The 15,296-nt window shown below is 43.9% G+C and overlaps 1 protein-coding gene across 2 annotated transcripts in view; it reads right to left on the reverse strand.

The window, feature by feature from the left end:
* The window catches only part of ARMC10 (armadillo repeat containing 10), a 63,201-nt gene that overhangs the window by 21,998 nt on the left and 25,907 nt on the right, over positions 1–15,296 (reverse strand). Inside the window, exons 1-2 of one of the 2 annotated variants that reach the window (XM_040412980.1) lie at positions 6,055–6,184; positions 373–527 (exon numbers count right to left, since the gene is read on the reverse strand). In XM_040412980.1, the coding sequence (XP_040268914.1) occupies positions 373–527; positions 6,055–6,097 (198 nt within the window). In that variant the 5' untranslated portion in view covers positions 6,098–6,184. Of the gene's footprint in view, positions 1–372; positions 528–6,054; positions 6,185–15,296 lie in introns of those variants that run through there. The other variant, XM_040412977.1, reaches the window with a different exon arrangement.

Consider the following 15,296-nt stretch of genomic DNA (forward strand, 5'->3'; position numbering starts at 1 on the left):
CACCTAAACATCACATTCATGCTCTTTATTTCATAACACAGGAACGCATCCCCTGCTCTGCGTACCAGGTGTATCACTGTGCCTGGTATAGTAGCCGAGTTCCATTCTCTTGAATGGGATGGGCTGCAGTACCGGGCACAGCGCTACTAAATGGTACAGCACTGTATGGGTAATACAATATAACAGTGCCACAGAGGCAAAGTCTGGGATTGGAGTCACCCGTAATGCCTCTGTATACCAATTGCATGGCTTACGAGGGAAAGCGGTGTATGAAAATGTCCGGCACATGTCCTCCAGAGTGGCACAAAAGCAGAATTTTGACCAGGCGTATACTAGACAGTTTCACCACAGAAATAGTCTACTGTTACTAACATGGTTTGTGGAAAATGCTGAGATGTTACAGAGAGTGATTAAGATCTGCTCTTGAGCTGAAGCATCTGAGTTGCTTGAGAGAATCTGAAGAAGTGTTTCTAAATGATGTCGTTCCAGATTACTAGCAGACTTCGGAATGGCTTCAGATCGGGATTCTAAGAAAGAGGAAAAATATTCTATATATACATCTGCAGCACAGTCAAGAATTCTTCTGTACAGGAAAACATGATCATTTACACATATGTAACTGCAATGACCCTTACAAAATAGATTATGAACCACATAACCATTACAAACCATGCCAGAATATTCAAGGGGTTGTGCCAAGTTTAGGTTATCCAGTTATCCCCTATCCACAGTGTAGGGGACAACTAACTTATTGTTGGGACCCCCACAGATCCCAAGAACTCCACCTAATCTGATGGAGCAGCAGGTCAAGCATGCACCCTGCCGCTCCTTTCATTCTCCATGGAACCGCCAGAGATAGCCGAATAAAGAGCTCAGTCCCATAGACAATGGAGTGGCAGGGTACTGTGAGGGATGAGACCCATCTGGGTGTCTGCAGCAGCCATTTTACATTGTATGACCTTTTTGTTAATAGATCAGGGACTTTTCTTGCATGTCAAAAATTCTGCAGGGAGCAACTTATCTTTGCTATTTTCGATAGATGGAAACTGCTAGCTGTAACACTTATTTCCTGTATTCTGAATTGTATGCGTCTGCGGTTAATTGACATTTATATTTTCTTTTTCTATATCTATCTATCTATCTATATATATATATACATACATACACACATACACACATACACACAAATATGGTCATGACCTTCATGAAACGTGTGTGGGTGGCTTTTCTCCCCCCCAACCCCCCCTTGCCAAGACAGTATAATATTATGTGCATTTTATTTGAATAAAGAGACTTGTTTGATCACTCAAATGTGTTGGTCAATCAATTCTCCATGAGTACTTAAATTTATGGGCAATAATGATTTGGAACTCAGCATAACTTAGAGTAAGGGGTCTTTGCCCCCACAATTTCTTTGGCGCCCAAATGTGGGGCTTGACCAGTGAACTCTGACCTTTACGGTTCCGGCCGCAACAGGAGGAGACCCGTACTCACAGATACTACAAACAGCGCTGTAAGGTAAGAAGCTTATTCTTACAAAAATATATCTGTGTTTCCTGTGTCTTCATCTGGGTCAGAGACAGTGGGTCTATTGAAGTTTCTCTGATGGTCAAGCCTTTTAAAATGGTAAGAACCCATTTATGCTGAGATATGAAATTTGATTGGTCTTGGATTTGGGAAACGTTTGGTTTGGTTATTGGTGTTGCGATTAAGGCCTCTTTCACACTTGCGTTGTCCGGATCCGGCGTGTACTCCACTTGCCGGAATTACACGCCGGATCCGGAAAAACGCAAGTGTACTGAAAGCATTTGAAGACGGAACCGTCTTTCAAATGCTTTCAGTGTTACTATGGCACCCAGGACGCTATTAAAGTCCTGGTTGCCATAGTAGGAGCGGGGAGCGGGGGAGCGGTATACTTACAGTCCGTGCGGCTCCCGGGGCGCTCCAGAATGACGTCAGAGCGCCCCATGCGCATGGATGACGTGATCCATGTGATCACATGATCCATGCGCTTGGGGCGCCCTGACGTCACTCTGGAGCGCCCGGGGAGCCGCACGGACGGTAAGTACACTGCTCCCCCGCTCCCCACTACACTTTACCATGGCTGCCAGGACTTTAGCGTCCCGGCAGCCATGGTAACCACTCTGAAAAAGCTAAATGTCGGCTCCGGCAATGCGCCGAAACGACGTTTAGCTTAAGGCCGGATCCGGATCAATGCCTTTCAATGGGCATTAATTCCGGATCCGGCCTTGCGGCAAGTGTTCCGGATTTTTGGCCGGAGCAAAAAGCGCAGCATGCTGCGGTATTTTCTCCGGCCAAAAAACGTTCCGTTCCGGAACTGAAGACATCCTGATGCATCCTGAACGGATTTCTCTCCATTCAGAATGCATTAGGATAATCCTGATCAGGATTCTTCCGGCATAGAGCCCCGACGACGGAACTCTATGCCGGAAGACAAGAACGCAGGTGTGAAAGAGCCCTTACATACTGGTTGTGGTTTGGATTTTGTATCGTATCACAGAAAATGCCAGTAGAGGAAATAGTGAACCGTGGAGTCCTCTGAGAAAGTGTTAGGAAAACTCTATATTGTCTTATCTGTAATATAGTTGATACATTAACAGGAGATTAATGGGGAAGTCACTATAAGGAAGCAGATGGATGTAGATATTTCAGACGTCTGGTAGAGAAATTCTTAACACACAGACATGGGCAATAGGCAGAGTATACCTGAGGGATATAAAATTAGCCAAGCACTCTAGCACATAGTTGAAGATGTAGAAGGGAAACAAGCCAAGAAAAGTCAGAGAAGGTGTTACAGAAGGCGGGTAAGAAACATGGTAACTTAGATTCTGAAGTCTGGGAAAGGTTCAAAAGAACACATAGTGGTTGGATGAAGGATCAGGAATGTGAGAAGGTTGTGGAATGTTGGTGTCGGGCAGCAGAGAAAGTGAAGAATGAGAAATGGCCAAATGCAATATTTGGAGAAAATTTGTATTATGACACAAGTGTAAAACATGACTGACAGTGAGACAGAAAAGAAAAATATGTCTGCCACCTTCAGCTCCCCCGTCATATTCTGGGATGATGGATAGACCAGGCTGGACATGTACAATGTGTGGAAACCAGAATCCTGACTGGACGGAAAATTGTAGAGTATGTGGGGCACCCCGACCTAGACTGCGTACATGACTATCCGGTCACCATACGTACCGGATTCACCCCACAAGTCCCCCCACCTCCACCAGTGGATGGAGGAGGGGGACCAGGAGACGGGGGAGACAATCAAGCCCCTCAGGCACCCCCACCCGGTGGTCAAGTCCAATATGTGCAACAGCACATATTGTCTTACTCCCCATGGAGTCCGAAGGACAAAATAGGACTTTTATGTAGAATTCCTGACCCACTGACAAGACCTATGCCTGCCCACTGTATTTTACAACAGATACAAGCCACATATAGGGCAACATGGGCTGACTTAAATGACTTAGTGGCCTTAAAAGTGGGAGAATCACCATATAACCCTCTAAAAGAACAGTTAGTGCCTGAAAGGGTAAAAACTGACCAGTCCTCATGGTCTGACTGGGAAAAAAAACTGACACATCGGGCATAGAATATTGCAGAATTTTTGGTAGATGGGCCAGGACAAAGGAAGATGACGTAGTTTAAAAGATGTAATACAGGAGACTAAAGACGACGTAGTGGCATTTGAGTGTAGACTACGGACAGTGTGGACAGACATGGGTTGGGATACCACTGGACCTATGGGACAGAAGTTACTGACATCTGCTTTCATGGAGGGACTGAGACCTGCATTCCAGACAAAGCTGAAGGCATGTAAGCCTGAATAGAGGGTGACAGCACTATCTCAGTTAGTTGCTGCTGCTGCTGCTAAGGGTTTGGAACTAGACATGTCTACTACCAAATCCTCAAAAATCAATATGGTACAAGGATAACAGAGACCATGGTCTGGTCAACAGGGACAGACAAGACAGAGGAAGGGTGACATCAGATGTTACAATTGTGGCAAACCTGGTCACATACGCAGAAATTGCCAGTTGTCCTTGAGGGGTTAACAGGTGAGCTCACAGAACCTGGGTTCAGTGCACACCCCTGGTCCGGTGACCTCACAATAGGAAGCCGGCAACCCCGTGTCTTTATGTGCCATGACTGCAGCAGCCGTGGGCTGCCAAATTGAGAAACCAGTCCAGGTAGGCAACCAACATGTTCCTTTCTTAATAGATACGGGGGCAGCCAAGACAGTGATTAATCCTGATAATACAGTATTAAGCCATGGCAGATAAGCACACAATGTGTCCCCGCATCAGGGTTCACAGGGGAAGTGGTCTTCATCCCAGAGACCATACCTATGGAATTAAAAATCAAAGACAGTACAGTTGTTAGTAAAAGAAAATATCCCATTTAATTTGCTGGGTACTGATGTCCTGCAGACACTGTGGGCTCATATTCACTTTAATGAGGATGGTACCACACATGTAGATATTGACACTCCCGATGAGGTTTTGACCCGGGTTCTAGCTTTACACCTGGAGCCGGACCAAACATCCTGTGTGGTATAATTGAAGCAGGACCTGCAGCCAGTCCCCGACAGATTGTGGGCAAAGGGTAAAACGGATATTGGCAGATTAGATGTCACTCCTTTTATGGTACATTTAAAACCAGGATGTACACCACCCCGAGTCCGTCAGTATCTCTTGAGTCATGCACAAGAACAATCTGCAGTCACTCAGATTGACCAGTATGTTCAAATGGGGGTCCTGGTGGTGACTAATTCTCTCGCCAACACCCCCCATTTCCGGTCAAAAAGAAAGCAGTAAAATGTCAGACTGTGACTGATAGGATGGTGCATGACTGTCCCGAACACACACACACCTTGTTGTCACAGGTCCCTCCGAGGGCATCGTGTTATACTGTGATTGACCTTGCAAATGCATTTTTCAGTGTCCCTATCCACGTGACATGTCAATATCTTTTTGCATTTGCATTTAAGGGTAAACGGTATACATGGACGGTATTGCCGCAGGGAGCTCAAAACTCACCCACCATGTATACTCAAGCCCTCCAATCAGTCCTGACAGGTTGGCGGGTTCCTGATCAGGTTGTTTTTTTACAAAATGTTGATGATCTATTGTTATGTGCTCCTGACTATGACACTTGTAAAAATGCATCTCTGTCACTGTTGATTTTCCTGGCAGAAAATGGGTGTAAGTCTTCCAAAGACAAGCTGCAGTTTTGCCAATCCAGTGTTACTTTCCTCGGTCACTGTTTGTCAGAAGGTGCCCGGCACCTCACCGAAGAAAGAAAACAGGCTGTGAAGGACATCCCACTCCCTCAGGGGCCGAAGCCCCTCAATGTTTTTGGGACTGGTGTCCTATTGCAGACCTTGGATCCAGAATGCATCCATGTTGATGCAACCCCTTTATGACTGCTTGGCCTCTGACCCTTTTTCAATCAGCGGCCCTGCAGAGGATTCTTTTTACTCACTCAAATTGGCAATCCGGTCAGCACCGGCACAGGGCATACCAGACTAAGACCAGCCTTTTAACCTGTTCTGCTCAGAACTGAGTGGCAATAGTACCTCAGTCCTGACCCAGAAACATGGGGACAGACAAAGGCCGACTGCCTATTTCACTGCCAGATTAGATCCAGTCTCACGCGGCGCCCCCTCCTGTGTCAGGGCGGTCACGGCAGTGCAGCTGATGGTGGAAAAAGTTTCTGAAGTTGTACTTGACTATCCCCTGGTGGTACAGACCCCTCATGACATCCAAGGTATCCTAAGTCAGGTGCAACCAAAGCACATATCCATGGCACGCCAACTACGGTTGCAATGTTCTTTACTCATGCCTGAGTCCATTACTTTCAAGAGATGTACTACTCTGAATCCTGCAACTCTCCTACCAATTTCGGTTTCAGAAATGGGGGAAGGGGGTACAGGCCCTCTTTTACAAAAATTACAAGATACTGATTAATATGATTGTGTCCAATTAATGCGACAAGAAACTTCTGGCTTTTCACATGTACAGGATCAACCCATACCTAATCCTGATTTTGAGTTTTTTGTAGATGGCAGCAGATACATGGGTGAGGATGGCCGATTTTATACTGGATATGCAGTGGTCACGCAACATGAGGCAGTACTGGCTTCATCACTCCCTCCTCACATGTCAGCACAGGAGGCTGAGTTGAAGGAAATCACTGAAGCATGTAAAATGGCACAAGGTAAACAAGCAAATATTTTTACAGACTCCAGGTACGGGTTTGGAATTGCACATGATTATGACCCTATTTGGACAGCCAGGGACTTCCTTACCTCTGCAGGTCAACCTATAAAAGAACAAAGACTCTGTGTTTGAACTAATGAACTCACTACTGCTTCCAGAGTAAGTAGCCATTGTCAAGGTTAAGGCACACACCAGACGACAAACCCGTGAGGCTAGGGGCAACAACAGGGCAGATGAGGCTGCAAAAGAAGCAGTAGTGAAGCCTTGGAAACCAGACGTAATCCCTGTCGGCGTCCTGGAGCCTCACCACATGTCTGAAGACGTGTTGATTAAAATGTCTGCACAGGCAGATGAAAGAGAAAAAAAGACCTTCTGGACTCAGAGGAGCAGTGCTGAATGGGCAGGGACTCTGGGAAGTGTCAGGAAAAATATGCCTACCCAGAGCCCTCTATCCTATGATGGCACAGGAGGCCAATGGGCCCACACACCAAGCAAAGGGTCCTATGGTGAGCATGGTACTGAAGAGATGGGTCGCACCTGGTTTCTCCACTATTGCCAGTAGATTTGTACAAGGCTGTATGATCTGTGCTCTAAACAACCCCAGACAGGTAGTTAAGACACCTAAGAAACGTACACCTAGGCCATTTTACCCATTCCAGAGACTGCAAATAGACTATATACAGTTACCGAAGGTAGGAACATACGAATATGTGCTTGTGTGCGTTGATCTCTTTTCAGGATGGCCGGAGGCTTACCCTGTATCTACTGCAAATGCCAAGAATACTGCAAAGAAACTCGTCAGTGAACTTGTGTGCAGGTATGGAGTCCCTGAAGTGATAGAATCAGACAGAGGAAGCCATTTCACAGGGGAGGTGATGGGAGCTTTGGGGGTCACTCAGGCCTTTCACACGGTCTATCACCCACAGTCCAGTGGCCGTGTGGAGAGACTGAACGGCACTATTAAACTAAAAATCCAGAAGGCTATGAAGGAGACCGGGAAGCCCTGGACTGAGTGCCTCCCCCTTGCCCTGTACTCCTTCTGCACCAACCCAGGGAAAAGGTCTGGCCTATCCCAATATTAAATCTTGTTTGGTTCTGTACCCAAACTGGGGCTGTATTTTCCTCAACCGTTGCAGCTCCAGACTGACAGCATGGTCAGTTACATGAAGGCCCTCACCCACAGGTTGGAGCACAATTGTAAACAAGTGTTTGCTTCCATTCCAGATCCAGACTCAGCGGAAGGGACGCGCCCCCTGGTGCCTGGTGATTGGGTTGTCATAAAAAGGCAAGTGAGAAAGACATTTGAGCCCAGATTTGATGGTCCTTTCCAAGTTTTGTTAAAGACTGACACTGCTGTAAAAGTTGAAGGAAAACCCAACTGGATACACGCTTCTCATTGCAAGAAAAAAAGTCTTGGAACCACAGGATGAGGGTCCTTCTGTTGGCAGTGGCTCTGACCTTGAGTGTGTCAGCAGTGTTTCATCCACTGAATGATGAATGGAACAATGCTTTGATACGGCACCACCAGTTGCTGTTTGAGGGACTGGATGATCTGTGGTACTGTTCCCCCCTGGAAAGGATCCCAAAGGGCAGAATAGGATTATCTTGTTATGAAGTACTTCTGGGCGGTGACAATCCACAGTTGTCTCAAAGATGGAGGGTCCATCTTGAATATTTGTATCACTGCTTGTTGTTATAATCTTGCTTGTAATAGTGGTATATTGTATTCTGCCATGTAATAAAAGACTGCAGACAAAAGTAACTTTATACCAATTCCGTAGTGAGACAATGGATGAGCTTGGAACCCTGGTTCAACTGACCTTTGAACGACTGCCGGCAGATGTACATTTTATCCATGAGGTGAAACATCTGGGGTACGTACGGCCGGATCCTACGGGCTCACCATGGTCTTAAATGGGGGAGATGTGAGGGATGAGACTCCATCTTGGTGTCTGCAGCAGCCATTTTACATTGTATGACCTTTTTGAAGTTAATAGATCAGGGACTTTTCTTGCATGTCAAAAATTCTGCAGGGAGTAACTTAACCCCCACCTTTGCTATTTTCGATAGATGGAAACTGCTGCTAGCTGTAACACTTATTTCCTGTATTCTGAATTGTATGCATCTGCGGTTAATTGACATTTATATTTTCTGTATCTGTAAGCATATACAGTTGCAAGAAAAAGTATGTGAACCCTTTGGAATGATATGGATTTCTGCACAAATTGGTCATAAAATGTGATCTGATCATCAAAGTCACAACAATAGACAATCACAGTCTGCTTAAACTAATAACACACAAAGAATTAAATGTTACCATGTTTTTATTGAACACACCATGTAAACATTCACAGTGCAGATGGAAAAAGTATGTGAACCCTTGGATTTAATAACTGGTTGAACCTCCTTTGGCAGCAATAACTTCAAACGTTTCCTGTAGTTGCAGATCAGACGTGAACAACGGTCAGGAGTAATTCTTGACCATTCCTCTTTACAGAACTGTTTTAGTTCAGCAATATTCTTGGGCCGTCTGGTGTGAATCGCTTTCTTGAGGTCATGCCACAACATCTCAATCGGGTTGAGGTCAGGACTCTGACTGGGCCACTCCAGAAGGCGTATTTTCTTCTGTTTAAGCCATTCTGTTGTTGATTTACTTCTAGGCTTTGGGTCGCTGTCCTGTTGCAACACCCTTCTTCTGTTGAGCTTCTACTGGTGGACAGATGGCCTTAAGTTCTCCTGCAAAATGTCTTGATAAACTTGGGAATTCATTTTTCCTTCGATGATAGCAATCCGTCTAGGCCCTGACGCAGCAAAGCAGCCACAAACCATGATGCCCCCACCACCATACTTCACAGTTGGGATGAGGTTTTGATGTTGGTGTGCTGTGCCTCTTTCTCCACACACAGTGTTGTGTGTTTCTTCCAAACAACTCAAATTTGGTTTTATCTGTCCACAGAATATTTTGCCAGTACTGCTGTGGGACATCCAGGTGCTCTTGTGCAAACTGTAAACGTGCAGCAATGTTTTTTTTTTTGGACAGCAGTGGCTTCCTCTGTGGTATCCTCCCATGAAATCCATTCTTGTTTAGTGTTTTACGTATCGTAGATTCGCTAACAGGGATGTTAGCATATGCCAGAGACTTCTGTAAGTCTTTAGCTGACACTCTAGGATTCTTCTTCACCTCATTGAGCAGTCTGCACTGTGCTCTTGCAGTCATCTTTACAGGACGGCCACTCCTAGGCTGAGTAGCAGCAGTGCTGAACTTTCTCCATTTATAGACAATTTGTCCTACCGTGGACTGATGAACAGCAAGGCTTTTGGAGATACTTTTATAACCCTTTCCAGCTTTATGCAAGTCAACAATTCTTAATCGTAGGTCTTCTGAGAGCTTTTTTGTGCGAGGTATCATTTACATCAGGCAAGGCTTCTTGTGAAAAGCAAACCCAGAACTGGTGTGTGTTTTTTTATAGGGCAGGGCAGCTGTAACCAACACCTCCAATCTCATCTCATTGATTGGACTCCAGTTGGCTGACACCTCACTCCAATTAGCTCTTGATGTCATTAGTCTAGGGGTTCACATACTTTTTCCACCTGCACTGTGAATGTTTACGTGGTGTGCAATAAAAACATGGTAACATTTAATTCTTTGTGTGTTATTAGTTTAAAGCGAACTTTTCACCTGGATTTCACTTAATAAACTATCACCAGTACCTTATAGATTATCCTCATTCTGTTTCAATGCATTCTTGTGCCGCTTTCCTGGGATGTATATTGATGAAAAAAACGACTTATAAAGTCCTCATCTCCAGCTCCTGAAGTCACGCTAGAAGTCAAGGGGGTAGCCCTTCCCTCACTCCGGGCTGTAACTCCCCTGCCCTAACCCCTCCTCTAAGCAGTGTAACTGACACCCGGCTCAGTTGCCGGGACCGCGCTTGTACAGGCGGCGCATGCGCCGTCGGCCTCAGTAGCAGCGCGATCCAGTCTATCGCGCGGACTCAAGCGCGATCCTGTAACTGAATCGCGCATGCGCCGTCCGTCCCCGATGCCTGTCTGTCTTCTGTTCCTCAGGCGCAGGCATCGGGGACGGACGGCGCCAGCGCGATTCAGTTACAGGATCGCGCTTGAGTCTGCGCGATAGACGGGATCACGCTGCTACTGAGGCCGACGGCGCATGCGCCACCTGTACAAGCGCGGTCCCGGCGACTGAGCCGGGTGTCAGTTAGACTGCATAGAGGAGGGGTTAGGGCAGGGGAGTTACAGTCCGGAGTGAGGGAAGGGCCACCCCCTTGACTTCTAGCGTGACTTCAGGAGCTGGAGACGAGGACTTTATAAAAGTCGTTTTTTTCATCAATATACATCCCAGGAAAGCAGCACAAGAATGCATTAAAACACAATGAGGATAATCTATAAAGGTACTGGTGATAGTTTATTAAGTGAAATCCAGGTGAAAGGTTCGCTTTAAGCAGACTGTGATTGTCTATGGTCATGACCTTCATGAGACATGGGGGAATGGCTTTTCTACCCATCCCCCCCCCTCCCCACGACAGTATAATATATTATGTGCATTTTGTTTGAATAAAGAGAGACTTGTTTTATCACTCAAATGTGTTGGTCAATCAATGCTCCATGAGCACTCAATTTATGGGCAAAAATGATTTGGAACTCAGCATAAACTAGCGTAAGGGGTCTTTGCCCCCAAAGTACATGCTTGACCTGCTGCTCCATCAGAATGGGGAAGTAGAACCCCAGTTCTGAGGACTGGTGGGGGTCCCAGCAGTTAGATCCAAGTGATCAGTTAGTTAGGGCAAAACTTCTAAACGTGGCATAACCCCTTTAAACAAGCACACATTATCTCATGCACACACGAGAAAGAAAAAAAGTGTTAGATGTCTCAAAGTTTCCTTCAGAAAGTATGTGTTTTCAGTCAGGCACATGTCTATGGTGTATTTTTGCACTAGCAGTTTATTTCTTCATTAGGTCATCACAAATGCCCTGCCCCCCCCCCCCCCCCCCCATGTTCACCAGATGATACCATCTTCTCAGTGCAAAAGTCTGATTCTGTAGTTTACAGAAACACCCCATATGTGGTCGTAAACTGCTGTACGGGCACACGACAGGCAACAGAAGGAAAGGAATGCCATATGGTTTTTGGAAGGCAGATTTTGCTGGACTGGTTTTTTGACACCATGTCCCATTTGAAGCCCCCCCTAGAGTAGAAACTCCAAAATAGTGACCCCATTTTAGAAACTACGGGATAGGGTGGCAGTTTGTTGGTACTAGTTTAGGGTACATATTATTTTTGGTTGCTCTATATTACACTTTTTGTGAGGCAAGGTAACAAGAAATATCTGTTTTGGCACATTTTTTATTTTTTGGGGTTATTTACATCATTCATCTGACAGGTTAGATCATGTGGTATTTTTATATAGCAGGTTGTCACAGACGCGGCGATACCTAATATATATATACTATTTTTTTTATTTATGTAAGTTTTACACAATGATTTCATTTCTTAACCACCTCAGCCCCCCTAGCTTAAACCCCCTTAATGACCAGGCCACTTTTTACACTTCTGCACTACACTACTTTCACCGTTTATTGCTCGGTCATGCAACTTACTACCCAAATGAATTTTACCTCCTTTTCTTCTCACTAATAGAGCTTTCATTTGGTGGTATTTCATTGCTGCTGACATTTTTACTTTTCTTGTTATTTTTTTTAAATCAGATGTTTCTTTATTAACAATTTTCAGTCTTATTTTATCACATTAACATGATATTTTTGTAGACCACAGATGTATACATTATCTGTCATATATAATATATACATTATATTACACATATCTACATAAGACATGGCATAAATCCACATAGAAACTCCGGTATCAAAAGTTTTTTCAATGTGAGTACAATTATCCATCCTGAACAAATAAACCCATCCCCCCCCCCAATCCCTTTAAGGCAGGACACATTTTTAAAACACCTTCCTTAATCATACTTTTCTTGTTATTAATCGAAATTTAACGAAATTTTTGCAAAAAAAAATGTCATTTTTCACTTTCAGTTGTAATTTTTTTTTTAAAATGACATCCATATATAAATTTTTCTCTAAATTTATTGTTCTACATGTCTTTGATAAAAAAAAAATGGTTTGGGTATAAAGTTATAGCGTTTACAAACTATGGTACAAAAATGTGAATTTCCGCTTTTTGAAGCAGCTCTGACTTTCTGAGCACCGGTCATGTTTCCTGAGGTTCTACAATGGCCAGACAGTACAAACACCCCACAAATGACCCCATTTCGGAAAGTAGACACCCTAAGGTATTCGCTGATGGGCATAGTGAGTAAATAGAACTTTTTATTTTTTGTCACAAGTTAGTGGAAAATGATTTTTATTTTATTTTTTTCCTTACAAAGTCTCATATTCCACTAACTTGAGTTCATGGAAGTTTTTATTTTTTGTCACAAGTTAGTGGAATATGAGACTTTGTAAGGAAAAAAATAAATAAAAAAAAATCATCATTTTCCACTAACTTGTGACAAAAATAAAAAGTTCTATGAACTCACTATGCCCATCACGAAATACCTTGGGGTGTCTTCTTTCCAAAATGGGTTCACTTGTGGGGTAGTTATACTGCCCTGGCATTCTAGGGGCCCTAATGTGTGGTAAGTAGTTTGAAATCAAAATGTGTAAAAAATGACCTGTGAAATCCTAAAAGGTGCTCTTTGGAATGTGGGCCCCTTTGCCCACCTAGGCTGCAAAAAAGTGTCACACATCTGGTATCGCCGTACTCAGGAGAAGTTGGGCAATGTGTTTTGGGGTGTCATTTTACATATACCCATGCTGGGTGAGAGAAATATCTCGGCAAAAGACAACTTTTCCCATTTTTTTATACAAAGTTGGCATTTGACCGAGATATTTATCTCACCCAGCATGGGTATATGTAAAATGACACCCCAAAACCCATTGCCCAACTTCTCCTGAGTACGGCGATACCAGATGTGTGACACTTTTTTGCAGCCTAGATGTGCAAAGGGGCCCAAGTTCCTTTTATGAGGGCATTTTTAGACATTTGGATCCCAGACTTCTTCTCACGCTTTAGGGCCCCTAAAATGCCAGGGCAGTATAAATACCCCACATGTGACCCCATTTTGGAAAGAAGACACCCCCAAGGTATTCAATGAGGGGCATGGCGAGTTCATAGAAATTTTTTTTTTTTTGGCACAAGTTAGCGGAAATTGATTATTTTTTTTTTCTCACAAAGTCTCCCTTTCCGCTAACTTGGGACAAAAATTTCAATCTTTCATGGACTCAATATGCCCCTCACGGAATACCTTGGGGTGTCTTCTTTCCTAAATGGGGTCACATGTGGGGTATTTATACTGCCCTGGCATTTTAGGGGCACTAAAGCGTGAGAAGAAGTCTGGACCAGGTAGCAGGTATATTAGACGCTGTTATCAAAGCAGCGTCTAATATACCTGTCAGGGGTTAAAAAAATAGCATCTCCAGCCTGCCAGCGAACGATCGCCGCTGGCAGGCTGGAGATCCACTCGCTTACCTTCCGATCCTGTGAACGCGCGCGCCTGTGTGCGAGATGACGCGTATATGCGTGACTCTGCCTGCAGCTGCGGCCTCCGGAACGCGATCCTGCGTTAGGCGGTCCGGAGGCGGTTAAACAAAAAAAAATAAAAAATCATGTTTTAGAGTTTCCATAGTCTGAGAGCCATAGTTTTTTCAGTCTTTGGGCGATTATCTTTGAAAGTACTCTCACTAGCGTTTTTCTTTTCCGGCGCCGAGTTCCGTCCTAGGGGCTCAAGTCCGGAAAAGAACTGATCAGTTTTATCCTAATGCATTCTGAATTTAGAGTAATCCGTTCAGGATGCATCCGGATGTCTTCAGTTCAGTCTTTTTGACTGATCAGGCTTTTCAGAAAAACGTAGCATGTTGTATTTTTACCCCCGGACAAAAATCCTGAACACTTTGACTGAACGCCGGATCCGGTCTTTTTCCCATTGACTTGCATGAACGCCGGATCCGGCGCTGTGTGTTCAGTCAAACCGGATCTGGCTTTAGCATGTTAAACACGAAAAATGTGAAAAAAAAGTTAAAGTCCATAAATGGCGGATCCGTTTTTTCCAATGCATTTTTTCATTGTGATCAAAATCCTGATCAGGATTCAAATGTAATCCGTTTTCACACGTTTTTCCGGAACCGGCGGGCAGTTACAGTGTCTGAATTGAACGCCGGATTAAAACAACGCTAGTGTGAAAGTAGCCTCAGGTAAAGTATGATTTTTGCGGGATGAGATGAAGGTTTGATTGGCACTATTTTGGGGTGCATATGACTTTTTGATCGCTTGCTATTACACTTTATGTGATGTAAGGTGACAAAAAAAATGGCTTTTTTTTTACACAGTTTTTATTTTCATTCTTTTACGGTGTTCACCTGAGGGGTTAGGTCATATGATATTTTTATAGAGCAGGTTATTACGGAAGCGGCGATACCCAATATGTAGACTTTTTTAATTACTTAAGTTTTACAAAATAACAGCTTTTTTTAAAACAAAAAAAAGATGTTTTAGTGTCTCCATATTCTGAGCCATAGTTTTTTATTTTTTGGGCGATTGTCTTAGGTAGGGGCTTGTTTTTTGCGGAATGAGGGGACGGTTAGATTGGTACTATTTTGATGGACATACGCCTTTTTGGTCGCTTACTGTTGTACTTTTTGAGATGTAAGGTGACTAAAAACTGTGCTAAATAAACCATTTTTTTAATTTTTTTTACGGTGTTCATCTGAGGGGTTAGGTCATGTGATATTTTTATAGAGACGGTCGATACGGACGCGGCAATACCCAATAGGTCTACTTTCCCCATTTTTTACCAATTTTTTTAATTTTATTTGGGGGAAATTACGTTTTGTTTTGTTACTTGAAACTTAATTTTGGGGGGGAAAAAAACTATTTTTTCAACTTTTTTTTTACTTTATTTGTTGTCTCACTTTGGGACTTCTACTTTTGGGGGTCTAATCCCCTTTACAATGCATTCCAATACTTCTGTA

Source organism: Bufo bufo, chromosome 1 (assembly GCF_905171765.1).
Source record: "Bufo bufo chromosome 1, aBufBuf1.1, whole genome shotgun sequence".
In the NCBI taxonomy this organism is placed as follows: domain Eukaryota; kingdom Metazoa; phylum Chordata; class Amphibia; order Anura; family Bufonidae; genus Bufo; species Bufo bufo.